The sequence below is a fragment of the Procambarus clarkii genome, chromosome 19 (genome assembly GCF_040958095.1).
Source record: "Procambarus clarkii isolate CNS0578487 chromosome 19, FALCON_Pclarkii_2.0, whole genome shotgun sequence".
Taxonomy (NCBI): Eukaryota; Metazoa; Arthropoda; class Malacostraca; order Decapoda; family Cambaridae; genus Procambarus; species Procambarus clarkii.
In genome coordinates, this window is record NC_091168.1 from 14,042,200 (window position 1) to 14,056,207 (window position 14,008).

The 14,008-nt window shown below is 47.7% G+C and overlaps 1 protein-coding gene across 1 annotated transcript; it reads left to right on the plus strand.

The window, feature by feature from the left end:
• Positions 1-3,815: 3,815 nt before the first annotated feature.
• LOC138366297 (uncharacterized) lies at positions 3,816-8,336 on the plus strand (the record flags this gene model as incomplete). The annotated part of the gene is made up of 5 exons (XM_069327324.1): positions 3,816-4,324; positions 4,720-4,802; positions 6,016-6,122; positions 6,516-6,566; positions 8,205-8,336. Coding segments are annotated over 5 exons (882 nt in total), but the record flags the coding sequence as incomplete, so codon positions are not given.
• Positions 8,337-14,008: the final 5,672 nt, after the last annotated feature.

A 14,008-nucleotide genomic window follows, 5' to 3' on the forward strand; every position in this document is an offset into this window, starting at 1 on the left:
TGGACATCTTCAAGAGGAAACTAGATTGTTTCCTTCAAGGAGTGCCGGACCACCACATTCCCACCACCGGGCTGTGATGGGTATGTGGGCCTGCGGGCCGCTCCAAGCAACAGCCTGGTGGACCAAACTCTCACAAGTCAAGCCGGGCTTGGGGAGTAGAAGAACTCCCAGAACCCCATCAACCAGGTATGGTACAGGTCGTGGAGTGGGTCATAGTGCAGGTCGTGGAGAGGGTCATGGAACAGGTCGTGGAGCAGGTCATGGTGCAGGTCGTGGAGTGGGTCATGGTGCAGGTCGTGGAGATGGTCAAGGAACAGGTCGTGGAGCAGGTCATGGTGCAGGTCGTGGAGTGGGTCATGGTGCAGGTCGTGGAGTGGGTCATGGTGCAGGTCGTGGAGTGGGTCATGGTGCAGGTCGTGGAGTGGGTCATGGTGCAGGTCGTGGAGATGGTCATGGAACAGGTCGTGGAGCAGGTCATGGTGCAGGTCGTGGAGTGGGTCATGGTGCAGGTCGTGGAGTGGGTCATGGTGCAGGTCGTGGAGAGGGTCATGGTGCAGGTCGTGGAGTGGGTCATGGAACAGGTCGCGGAGCAGGTCATGGTGCAGGTCGTGGAGTGGGTCATGGTGCAGGTCGTGGAGAGGGTCATGGTGCAGGTCGTGGAGTGGGTCATGGTACAGGTCGTGGAGTGGGTCATGGTGCTGGTCGTGGAGTGGGTCATGGTACAGGTCGTGGAGAGGGTCATGGTGCTGGTCGTGGAGTGGGTCATGGTGCAGGTCGTGGAGAGGGTCATGGTGCAGGTCGTGGAGTGGGTCATGGAACAGGTCGTGGAGTGGGTCATGGTGCAGGTCGTGGAGTGGGTCATGGTGCAGGTCGTGGAGTGGGTCATGGTGCAGGTCGTGGAGTGGGTCATGGTGCAGGTCGTGGAGATGGTCATGGAACAGGTCGTGGAGCAGGTCATGGTGCAGGTCGTGGAGTGGGTCATGGTGCAGGTCGTGGAGTGGGTCATGGTACAGGTCGTGGAGAGGGTCATGGTGCTGGTCGTGGAGTGGGTCATGGTGCAGGTCGTGGAGAGGGTCATGGTGCAGGTCGTGGAGAGGGTCATGGTGCAGGTCGTGGAGTGGGTCATGGTGCAGGTCGTGGAGAGGGTCATGGTACAGGTCGTGGAGATGGTCATGGAACAGGTCGTGGAGCAGGTCATGGTGCAGGTCGTGGAGTGGGTCATGGTGCAGGTCGTGGAGAGGGTCATGGTGCAGGTCGTGGAGTGGGTCATGGTACAGGTCGTGGAGTGGGTCATGGTGCAGGCCGTGGAGTGGGTCATGGAACAGGTCGTGGAGTGGGTCATGGTGCAGGTCGTGGAGTGGGTCATGGTGCAGGTCGTGGAGAGGGTCATGGTGCAGGTCGTGGAGTGGGTCATGGAACAGGTCGTGGAGTGGGTCATGGTGCAGGTCGTGGAGTGGGTCATGGTGCAGGTCGTGGAGTGGGTCATGGTGCAGGTCGTGGAGTGGGTCATGGTGCAGGTCGTGGAGATGGTCATGGAACAGGTCGTGGAGCAGGTCATGGTGCAGGTCGTGGAGTGGGTCATGGTGCAGGTCGTGGAGTGGGTCATGGTGCAGGTCGTGGAGAGGGTCATGGTGCAGGTCGTGGAGTGGGTCATGGAACAGGTCGTGGAGCAGGTCATGGTGCAGGTCGTGGAGAGGGTCATGGTGCAGGTCGTGGAGTGGGTCATGGTGCAGGTCGTGGAGAGGGTCATGGTACAGGTCGTGGAGATGGTCATGGAACAGGTCGTGGAGCAGGTCATGGTGCAGGTCGTGGAGTGGGTCATGGTGCAGGTCGTGGAGTGGGTCATGGTGCAGTACGTGGAGAGGGTCATGGTGCAGGTCGTGGAGTGGGTCATGGAACAGGTCGTGGAGCAGGTCATGGTGCAGGTCGTGGAGTGGGTCATGGTGCAGGTCGTGGAGAGGGTCATGGTGCAGGTCGTGGAGTGGGTCATGGTACAGGTCGTGGAGTGGGTCATGGTGCAGGTCGTGGAGTGGGTCATGGTGCAGGTCGTGGAGTGGGTCATGGTGCAGGTCGTGGAGTGGGTCATGGTGCAGGTCGTGGAGAGGATCATGGAACACGTCGTGGAGCAGGTCATGGTGCAGGTCGTGGAGTGGGTCATGGTGCAGGTCGTGGAGTGGGTCATGGTGCAGGTCGTGGAGTGGGTCATGGTGCAGGTCGTGGAGAGGGTCATGGTGCAGGTCGTGGAGTGGGTCATGGTGCAGGTCGTGGAGTGGGTCATGGTGCAGGTCGTGGAGTGGGTCATGGTGCTGGTCGTGGAGAGGGTCATGGTGAAGGTCGTGGAGAGGGTCATGGTGCAGGTCGTGGAGTGGGTCATGGTGCAGGTCGTGGAGTGGGTCATGGTGCAGGTCGTAAAGTGGGTCATGGTGCAGGTCGTGGAGTGGGTCATGGTGCAGGTCGTGGAGTGGGTCATGGTGCAGGTCGTGGAGTGGGTCATGGTGCAGGTCGTGGAGAGAGTCATGGTGCAGGTCGTGGAGTGGGTCATGGTGCAGGTCGTGGAGTGGGTCATGGTGCAGGTCGTGGAGAGGATCATGGAACACGTCGTGGAGCAGGTCATGGTGCAGGTCGTGGAGTGGGTCATGGTGCAGGTCGTGGAGAGGGTCATGGTGCAGGTCGTGGAGTGGGTCATGGTGCAGGTCGTGGAGTGGGTCATGGTGCAGGTCGTGGAGTGGGTCATGGTGCAGGTCGTGGAGAGGGTCTAGACAGTGTTCAAGAGAGAACTGGATAAGCACCTCCAAAGGATACCTGATCAACCAGGCTGTGACTCATACGTCAGGCTGCGACCAGCCGCGTCCAACAGCCTGGTTGATGAGTCCAGCAACCAGGAGGCCTGGTCGACGACCGGGCCGTGGGGACGCTAAGCCCCGGAAGCACCTCAAGGTAACCTCAAGGTAGGCAGGAGGGTCATGGAACAGGTCGTGGAGCGGGTCATGGAACAGGTCGTGGAGCGGGTCATGGTGCGGGTCATGGTGTGGGTCATGGTGTGGGTCATGGAGCGGGTCATGGTGCGGGTCATGGTGTGGGTCATGGAGCGGGTCATGGTGCGGGTCATGGTGTGGGTCATGGTGCGGGTCATGGTGTGGGTCATGGTGCGGGTCATGGTGCGGGTCATGGTGTGGGTCATGGAGCGGGTCATGGTGTGGGTCATGGAGCGGGTCATGGTGTGGGTCATGGAGCGGGTCATGGTGCGGGTCATAGAGCGGGTCATGGTGTGGGTCATGGAGCGGGTCATGGTGTGTCATGGAGCGGGTCATGGTGCGGGTCATGGTGCGGGTCATGGTGTGGGTTATGGTGCGGGTCATGGTGCAGGTCATGGTGTGGGTCATGGTGCGGGTCATGGTGTGGGTCATGGAGCGGGTCATGGTGCGGGTCATGGTGTGGGTCATGGTGCGGGTCATGGTGTGGGTCATGGTGCGGGTCATGGTGTGGGTCATGGTGCGGGTCATGGTGCAGGTCATGGTGTGGGTCATGGTGCGGGTCATGGTGTGGGTCATGGAGCGGGTCATGGTGCGGGTCATGGTGTGTGTCATGGAGCGGGTCATGGTGTGGGTCATGGAGCGGGTCATGGTGTGTGTCATGTAGCGGGTCATGGTGCGGGTCATGGTGCGGGTCATGGTGCGGGTCATGGTGCGGGTCATGGTGCGGGTCATGGTGCGGGTCATGGTGCGGGTCATGGTGTATGTCATGGAGCGGGTCATGGTGCGGGTCATGGTGTGTGTCAAGGAGCGGGTCATGGTGTGTGTCATGGAGCGGGTCATGGTGCGGGTCATGGTGTGTGTCATGGAGCGGGTCATGGTGTGGGTCATGGTGTGGGTCATGGAGCGGGTCATGGTGTGGGTCATGGTGTGGGTCATGGAGCGGGTCACGGTGCGGGTCATGGTGTGTGTCATGGAGTGGGTCATGGTGTGGGTCATGGTGTGGGTCATGGTGCGGGTCATGCTGTGGGTCATGGTGCGGGTCATGGTGTGGGTCATGGAGTGGGTCATGGTGTGGGTCATGGTGTGGGTCATGGAGTGGGTCATGTTGTGTGTCATGGAGTGGGTTATGGTACGGGTCATGGTGCGGGTCATGGTGTGGGTCATGGAGTGGGTCATGGAGTGTGTCATGGAGCGGGTCATGGTGCGGGTCATGGTGTGGGTCATGGTGTGGGTCATGGTGTGGGTCATGGTGCGGGTCATGGTGTGGGTCATGGAGCGGGTCATGGTGCGGGTCATGGTGTGGGTCATGGTGTGGGTCATGGTGCGGGTCATGGTGCGGGTCATGGTGTGTGTCATGGAGCGGGTCATGGTGCGGGTCATGGTGTGTGTCATGCAGCAGGTCATGGTGCGGGTCATGGTGTGGGTCATGGTATGGGTCATGGTGAGGGTCATGGTGCGGGTCATGGTGTGGGTCATGGAGCGGGTCATGGTGCGGGTCATGGTGTGTGTCATGGAGCGGGTCACGATGTGGGTCATGGTGTGGGTCAAGGAGTGGGTCATGGTGCGGGTCATGGTGTGGATCACGGTGTGGGTAATGGAGCAGGTCATGGTGCGGGTCATGGTGTGGGTCATGGAGTGGGTCATGGTGCGGGTCATGGTGTGGGTCATGGAGCGGGTCATGGTGCGGGTCATGGTGTGTGTCATGGAGCGGGTCATGGTGCGGGTCATGGTGTGTGTCATGGAGCGGGTCATGGAGCGTGTCATGGTGTGGGTCATGGAGCGGGTCATGGTGCGGGTCATGGAGCGGGTCATGGAGCGGGTCAAGATGTGGGTCATGAAGCGGGTCATGGTGCGGGTCATGGTGTGGGTCATGGAGCGGGTCATGGAGCGGGTCATAGAGCGGGTCATGGTGCGGGTCATGGAGCGGGTCATGGTGCGGGTCATGGTGTGGGTCATGGAGCGGGTCATGGTGCGGGTCATGGTGTGGGTCATGGAGCGGGTCATGGTGCGGGTCATGGTGTGGGTCATGGTGCGGGTCATGGTGTAGGTCATGGTGTGGGTCATGGTGCGGGTCATGGTGCGGGTCATGGTGTGGGTCATGGAGCGGGTCATGGTGTGGGTCATGGAGCGGGTCATGGTGTGGGTCATGGAGCGGGTCATGGTGCGGGTCATAGAGCGGGTCATGGTGTGGGTCATGGAGCGTGTCATGGTGTGTGTCATGGAGCGGGTCATGGTGCGGGTCATGGTGCGGGTCATGGTGTGGGTTATGGTGCGGGTCATGGTGCAGGTCATGGTGTGGGTCATGGTGCGGGTCATGGTGTGGGTCATGGAGCGGGTCATGGTGCGGGTCATGGTGTGGGTCATGGTGCGGGTCATGGTGTGGGTCATGGTGCGGGTCATGGTGTGGGTCATGGTGCGGGTCATGGTGCAGGTCATGGTGTGGGTCATGGTGCGGGTCATGGTGTGGGTCATGGAGCGGGTCATGGTGCGGGTCATGGTGTGTGTCATGGAGCGGGTCATGGTGTGGGTCATGGAGCAGGTCATGGTGTGTGTCATGGAGCGGGTCATGGTGCGGGTCATGGTGCGGGTCATGGTGTGTGTCATGGAGCGGGTCATGGTGTGTGTCATGGAGCGGGTCATGGTGCGGGTCATGGTGCGGGTCATGGTGCGGGTCATGGTGTGTGTCATGGAGCGGGTCATGATGCGGGTCATGGTGTGTGTCATGGTGCGGGTCATGGTGTGTGGCATGGAGCGGGTCATGGTGCGGGTCATGGTGTGTGTCATGGAGCGGGTCATGGTGTGGGTCATGGTGTGGGTCATGGAGCGGGTCATGGTGTGGGTCATGGTGTGTGTCATGGAGCGGGTCATGGTGCGGGTCATGGTGTGGGTCATGGAGCGGGTCATGGTGTGGGTCATGGTGTGGGTCATGGAGCGGGTCATGGTGCGGGTCATGGTGTGTGTCATGGAGTGGGTCATGGTGTGGGTCATGGTGTGGGTCATGGTGCGGGTCATGTTGTGGGTCATGGTGTGGGTCATGGAGTGGGTCATGGAGTGTGTCATGGAGTGGGTCATGGTGCGGGTCATGGAGCGGGTCATAGAGCGGGTCATGGTGCGGGTCATGGAGCGGGTCATGGTGCGGGTCATGGTGTGGGTCATGGAGCGGGTCATGGTGCGGGTCATGGTGTGGGTCATGGAGCGGGTCATGGTGCGGGTCATGGTGTGGGTCATGGTGCGGGTCATGGTGTAGGTCATGGTGTGGGTCATGGTGCGGGTCATGGTGCGGGTCATGGTGTGGGTCATGGAGCGGGTCATGGTGTGGGTCATGGAGCGGGTCATGGTGTGGGTCATGGAGCGGGTCATGGTGCGGGTCATAGAGCGGGTCATGGTGTGGGTCATGGAGCGGGTCATGGTGTGTGTCATGGAGCGGGTCATGGTGCGGGTCATGGTGCGGGTCATGGTGTGGGTTATGGTGCGGGTCATGGTGCAGGTCATGGTGTGGGTCATGGTGTGGGTCATGGTGTGGGTCATGGAGCGGGTCATGGTGCGGGTCATGGTGTGGGTCATGGTGCGGGTCATGGTGTGGGTCATGGTGCGGGTCATGGTGTGGGTCATGGTGCGGGTCATGGTGCAGGTCATGGTGTGGGTCATGGTGCGGGTCATGGTGTGGGTCATGGAGCGGGTCATGGTGCGGGTCATGGTGTGTGTCATGGAGCGGGTCATGGTGTGGGTCATGGAGCAGGTCATGGTGTGTGTCATGGAGCGGGTCATGGTGCGGGTCATGGTGCGGGTCATGGTGTGTGTCATGGAGCGGGTCATGGTGTGTGTCATGGAGCGGGTCATGGTGCGGGTCATGGTGCGGGTCATGGAGCGGGTCATGGTGTGGGTCATGGTGTGGGTCATGGAGCGGGTCATGGTGTGGGTCATGGTGTGTGTCATGGAGCGGGTCATGGTGCGGGTCATGGTGTGGGTCATGGAGCGGGTCATGGTGTGGGTCATGGTGTGGGTCATGGAGCGGGTCATGGTGCGGGTCATGGTGTGTGTCATGGAGTGGGTCATGGTGTGGGTCATGGTGTGGGTCATGGTGCGGGTCATGTTGTGGGTCATGGTGTGGGTCATGGAGTGGGTCATGGAGTGTGTCATGGAGTGGGTCATGGTGCGGGTCAGTAGTAGGGATGGCAACGCACAGACGAATTTTTTTTTTGGAGGAAATTCGTCTGTACATTGCCAGGGTTTTCAGGTAAATTTAGAAATTCGTCTGTGCGTTGCCAGGGTTTTCAGGAGAATTTGGGCAGTCACATATTTGGAATTAGGGAATTCTTATGAGAAAAATAATTTCTGAGACTTTAGAAGTTTGTTAAAAGTTCTTATGCTGAAAATAAGTTCATACAAGTTTGTTAAAGTTCTTAAGGGAGAAATTCAAATTCCTGTTTAGGAGCCAGCATTTCCAGGTAAAATCTACGGACATATTTTGCCTGTTTTCAACATCGGAGAAATTCGTGTTTAAGAGCCAGGGTTTTCAGGTGAATTTGGGCAGTCACAGATTTACAATTCTTATGATGAAATAATGTCATACGAGTTTGTTAAAGTTCTTATGATGAAAATAATGTCATACGAGTTTGTTAAGAGTTCGTATTGGCAAATTCAAGTCACTGATATGGAATTAAGGAATTCTTATGAGGAAAATAATTTCTGAGATTATAGAAGTTTGTTAAGTGTTCTTATGAGGAAAATAAGTAGGAAAATCTTATAGAAATTTTTTAGAAATATCGTGTTTGTACTCACAGCATCTCCAGGTAAACTCTATGGACAACCTTTGTCCGTTTTCAATCACACATTTTTCAAAGAGCATTTTCAGAGAATATTGTCTTAGACGTTTTGTTAAGGAAAACAGACAACTTAGCCATAACATTTAGTTTTATAACCATTTACGGCTATTTCACCTGTAAAGACCAAAATTGAACAGAGCCCAATTATAGACAGAAATTCGTCAGAGACCAGTTTGTGCCCAAAATTCTCAGAGACCACTTTGTTAGCAAAATTAGTCAGAGACAGTTTAAAGCTCAAATTTCATCAGAGTTCTGTTTATGCCTGAAATAATAAGAGTCAAGTTTTTTCCTGAAATTAACAGAGTCCACTTTGTTAGCAAAATTAGTCAGAGACCATTTTCAACCCATTTTTCATCAGAGTTCATTTTATACCTAAATTTCGTCAGAGTCCAATTATCAACAGAAATTCGCCAGAGTCCAGTTTTCTAGCAAAATTCGTCAGAGTCCAGTAAAGGCCAAAAATGATCAGAGTCCATTTAACAACAGAAATTCATCAGAGTCCAGTTTTCTAGCAAAATTCGTCAGAGTCCTGTAATCTGTGAAAATTTGACAGAGTCCATTTTATACCCAATTTTCGTCAGAGTCCAATTTATTCCGAAAATTCGCCAGTCCGCTTTGTGACAAAATATTCAGAGTCCAGTTCATGATCGAAATTAATCAGAGTCCAATTAAAGACCCAAATTTGACAGAGACCACATTTACGCTACTAGCAGTCCAATCCCCCTGAAATTTTAAACAGTCATATTTCAGACGTAGTAAATAAGATCAAGTCAGTTACTGAGCTCCAGCTCTTGTCCCCCACCTTACTTCTTTCTCATGTCTTTGGTAATATCCTATCAAATTCCCTGAAATTTATACCATCTGTATTTCAGACCCCGTACATAAGACCAAAACAGTTAACGAGCTTCAGCTCTCGTCCCCACCTTAGTTCTATCTCGTATCTTTGTAAATAACCCATCAATTTCCCTGAAATTTTTACCCTCTGTATTTCAGACATAGTAAATATGATGTAAACAATTATAAAACTCTAGCTCTTGTCCTCTGTCCAAGTTCACTCCTGTAAATTCATTACTATCAGTCCAAATCCCCCAGAGTTTTGAACACTCAACTACATTTTCAGACCCCCCTGCAAATAAATCAAAAGCAAATTATCGAGTTCCAACTCATGTTCTTCACTTAGTTCAATGTTCATCAAATTATTTCAGATCAAGCCTATCTCCAGTCTATCAAAGTAAACATCATTTCCTTTAATACCCTTTTTGTACTCAGCTCTGTAATATTCACACTGTCATATAACACCTTACCTTCAATACCTTTTGTTTACCCAAGTAAGCAATAATCACACGGTCAAAATCTCACCATACACTTTCCCTCCCTTACCTTCTCATCCCCAACTTATCCAATCTTCAATAATCCTACTGCATTTTCATATTTTCTCTATATTCAGCTGTGTTCTTCACATTTTGTCCATGTTATCTGTGTTCGCTCCATGTTCTACAAATGTTCACAGCAGGCTCAGTTCAAATTTTTTCACCTGTTTTTCTCATTTTTTCTGTTTTCTACCATTTTCTCCGTATGTTCATTATGTTTTGTCATGTTTTTCATGTACATCATATGTTCTCTGTATAACTTTTATACACAATATTCATGTTCTCAATGTTCTTAGCTTGTTCTTCACATGTTCAGTGTTCATTCTTTGTATTCCCTATGTTCCTTATCATGTCTTCATATTCTCTATAAGTTCATATTCCCTGCATGTTCACTCTATTCATCAACTTTTTCTTACATGTTTTCTGTGTTCATTCCCTTACTTAACCTCAATTTTTTATGTTCTTTGTTTCTTTAAACCAATTTGTTTCTTCCATTCACTAACTAGTTCTTTTTTCAAATATTATCATCGGCAATACAGTTCCCTCAACAATTTTAGTCACCCAGTTTTATTTGCAAAAACTATGTCAAAGTAATTCTCGTAGTCAACTTAATAGTTCTACCAACCCTCTTCTTAAACAAATCTACACTTTATTCAGTTCCAAATTTACAAAGACAAACCTTTCTTGTAACTTCTTAACTAAAAATCTTTCGCCAATCAACTAAAACATAGTCACTTTCGTCATTTCTCAACTAAACTTATTATCCAATCAACCAAAAATAGTCAGGATTAATCTCATTCAACACCGTTCTTAACTAAAACAACCTTTCTCTTAGCTAAAAATTGTCAAAGGAATCTTTCCAACACTGTTCATAACTAACTTTATCCATCGTCAAGTAATTGAAAATAGTCTTGTTCATCATTTCGTAACAGCCATTATGTTTTCGTCAAGTAAGAAAATATAGTCAAAGATATCTATCATCGTCGTTCTTAACTGACATTTATACTTTGTGGAGCACTAAAATAGTCTCCCTCATCATGTTTTGTCTCTTTTGCTTAACTAAAAGTATTCGTCAGTCAACTAAAAAATAGTTACTTCATCATGTTTCCCTGTCATTTCTTAACTGAAATATCACTTCTCTCATCTGAAAAATAGTCATGTGTTGCCTCTTTCCAACACTGTTCATGACTAAAGTAACCTTTCACTTCGCTAAAATAGTCATATTCATCATTGTTCCTAACTAAAATTATATGTCGTTAAGTAAGAAATAGTGTCAAAGACACTCTTCGAAACATCAAGGGCTTACTCAAAGACATCAAAGTTGCACTCAAAAACATCCTTTGAGACATCAAAAACATCCTTTAAGACATCAAAGTTATTCTCAGACGCATAAAAGCTATTCTCAGAGACATAAAAGTTATTCTCAGAGACATGAAAGTTATTCTCAGAGACATAAAAGTTATTCTCTAAGTATCCTTTCGTTCATCAGAGAAACTTTCTAAGACATCTTCGTTCATTAAAGTTAATCTCAGAGGCATAAAAGTCATTCTCAGAGCTATCAAACTTGTTCTCAAAGTCATCAAAGTTATTCCAAGAGACGTCAAAGTTAGTCTAAGACATCATCTTTCATCAAAGCTATTCTCTCTAAGCCATCAATGTTCTTCTCTAAAACATAAAAAGTTATTCTCTATGTCATCAAAAAGTTATTCTCTGAGCTAACAAAATACTACTCATGTTCTCAAAGACATTCTCAAATTCATCAAAGTTATTCTAAGAGCTAACAAAAGTTATTCTCAGAGTCACCTTCGTTCTTCAGGGAAACTTTTCAAAACATCTTTGTTCATCAAAGTTATTCTCAGAGTTATCCAAACATATTCTCATGTCCACAAAAGTTATTCTGAGCTATCAAAGTTAATCTCAGACATCTTCGTTCATAAAAGTTATTCTCAGAGACATCTAAAGTTATTCTCTAAGACATCAAAGTTATTCTAAGAGCTATCAAAAGTTATTCTCAGTCATGATATGTTATTCTCTAAGTAACCTTCCGTTCATCAAAGACACCTCTCGAGGCATAAAAGTTATTCTCAGAGTCATCAAATGTTATTCTCGAAGTCATCAATGTTGTTCTCTTAAGACATCAAAGATGTTCTCTAAATCATAAAAGTTAATCTCTAAGTCACCTTCGTTTATTAGAGAAACTTTCCAAAACATCTTCGTTGATCAAAGTTATTCTCAGAGTCATCAAAGGTGATCTCTAATTCACCTTCGTTCACCAAAAGTTATTCTCTAAGACACCTTCGTTCATCAAAGAAACTCTCCTTCTTCCATCATGTTATTCTTTAAGACATCTTCAGTCAAAAATTTATCTCCAAAATGTAACTAGTTCCGCTTTTCATACCAAACCTGCACTTCTGTTAAAATATATTTTCTTAGTCACTTTACCCTAAAACTGTTCTCTGAACTACACTGCTCAAACCTACGTAACCTATCCTCTCTACCCAATGTTACTTAGTTAACGTAACATTCCTAAACCTAACTTTACCTATCCTAACATAACTTACCTTACCTTACCTATCTAACCTAACTTACCTAACCTAACCTAACTTATCCTGCTTAACCCAACTTACCTACATTACCTAACTTAACCTGCTTAACCTAACTTTACCTATCCTAACTTAACTTACCTTACCTTTACCTATCTTACCTAACTTAACCTGCATAACCTAACTTTACCTATCCTAGCTTAACTTACCTTACCTTACCTATCTAACCTAACTTACCTAACTTACCAAACTTATCCTGCTTAACCTAACTTACCAACATTACCTAACTTAACCTGCTTAACCTAACTTTACCTATCCTAACTTAACTTACCTTTACCTATCTTACCTAACTTAACCTGCATAACCTAACTTTACCTATCGTAACTTAACTTACTTTACCTTACCTATCTTACCTAACTTACCTAACTTAACCTAACTTATCCTGCTTAACCTAACTTACCTACCTTACCTAACTTAACCTAACCTAACTTTACCTAACTTAACCTGCTTAACCTAACTTTCCTTACCTTACCTGACTTACATAACTTAAAATGCTTAACCTAACTTACATAACTTAAACTGCTTAACCTAACTTACATAACTTAACCTAACCTAACCTGCTTAACCTAGCTTTCCTTACCTTACCTATCTTACCTAACTTACCTAACTTAACCTAACTTATCCTGCTTAACCTAACTTACCTACCTTACCTAACTTAACCAAACCTACATACCCTACCTAACTTAACCTGCTTAACCTAACTTACCTTACCTTACCTAACTTACATAACTTAAACTGCTTAACCTAACTTACATAACTTAACCTAACCTAACTTGCTTAACCTTACTTACCTTACCTTACCTATTTTACCTAACTTACTTAACTTAACCTAACTTATCCTGCTTAACCTAACTTACCTACCTTACCTAACTTAACCTAACTTACCTACCCTACCTAACTTAACCTAACTTACCTAACTTAACCTGCTAAACCTAACTTACCTTACCTTACCTTACCTAACTTACCTTACCTTACCTAACTTACCTAACTTAACCTAACTTATCCTGCTTAACCTACCTTACCTAACTTAACCTGCTTAACCTAACTTACGTAACTTATCTTACCTATCCTAACCTAACCTAACTTGCTTTACCTAACTTAATCTTACATTCCCAAACTGATGTATCCTAACTTATCTAGTCCAACCAGACATGATCTAACTTACATAATTATTCCTGCTTGTCTTTTGTGTTTCGTCAATCATTTTCTCATATTCATTTACTCATTTCAAGGGTTAATTTCTCAAATGGACATTTTTGCATTTCAAGTGTTATTAGTTTAAGATTGGGTGTTTAACCATTTCAAAGGATTTTTGTTATATATGGGAATTTACTCGTTTCAAGGGCTAATTTCTCAAATGGTCATTTTTGCAGATCAAGGGTTATTTGTTAAAGTTCATCAAGTTGCTCATAAGTTGTATTTATTATGTTTGTTATCATTTATTCTTATTCCCCAACCCCTTAACCTAACCTCTTGTAATCTTAGTGTATTTAGTAGGTTCTATCATATGTTCTTATTCCCCCGACCCTTTAACCTAACCTTTCAGATGTAGTTTATTGTGTTTTTTGACGTATTTGTTGAATATATTATCCTTTTCAAAACCTTTCAGATGTAGTTTTGTTTCTCCTTTGTATATTTTTACCCAAACCCACCATCCCACTTAACCTTCTTTCCTTCTTTTACTTTGTTTTCACATTTAAGTTCATTCTTTATCTTAGTAATAATAAAATTACAATAGTAAAGAATCAGATCTACTAAGACTTGAAATTGAGAAAAAACAAGAGAGCAAGGGACTGAGAGTATGAAAAAAGGAGAAAAGAATAAGAGAGAGGGGGGAGGAAGAGCATGGGAGCACTAAGACTTGAATTTGAGAAAAAGAAAAACTAAGTGAATGAGAGTGAGGGTGAGAGAATGGGAGCATTAAGACTTGAATTTGAGAAACAAGAGAGCATTTGAGCAAATGAGTGAGAGAGGGGGAGGAAGAGAGAGAATAAGGGAGAGAGATAGAAAGGGGGGTTAGAAGGAGCAGGAGAAACAAAGTAAAAGAAGGAAAGAAGGTTAAGTGGGATGGTGGGTTTGGGTAAAAATATACAAAGGAGAAACAAAACTACATCTGAAAGGTTTTGAAAAGGATAATATATTCAACAAATACGTCAAAAAACACAATAAACTACATCTGAAAGGTTAGGTTAAAGGGTCGGGGGAATAAGAACATATGATAGAACCTACTAAAT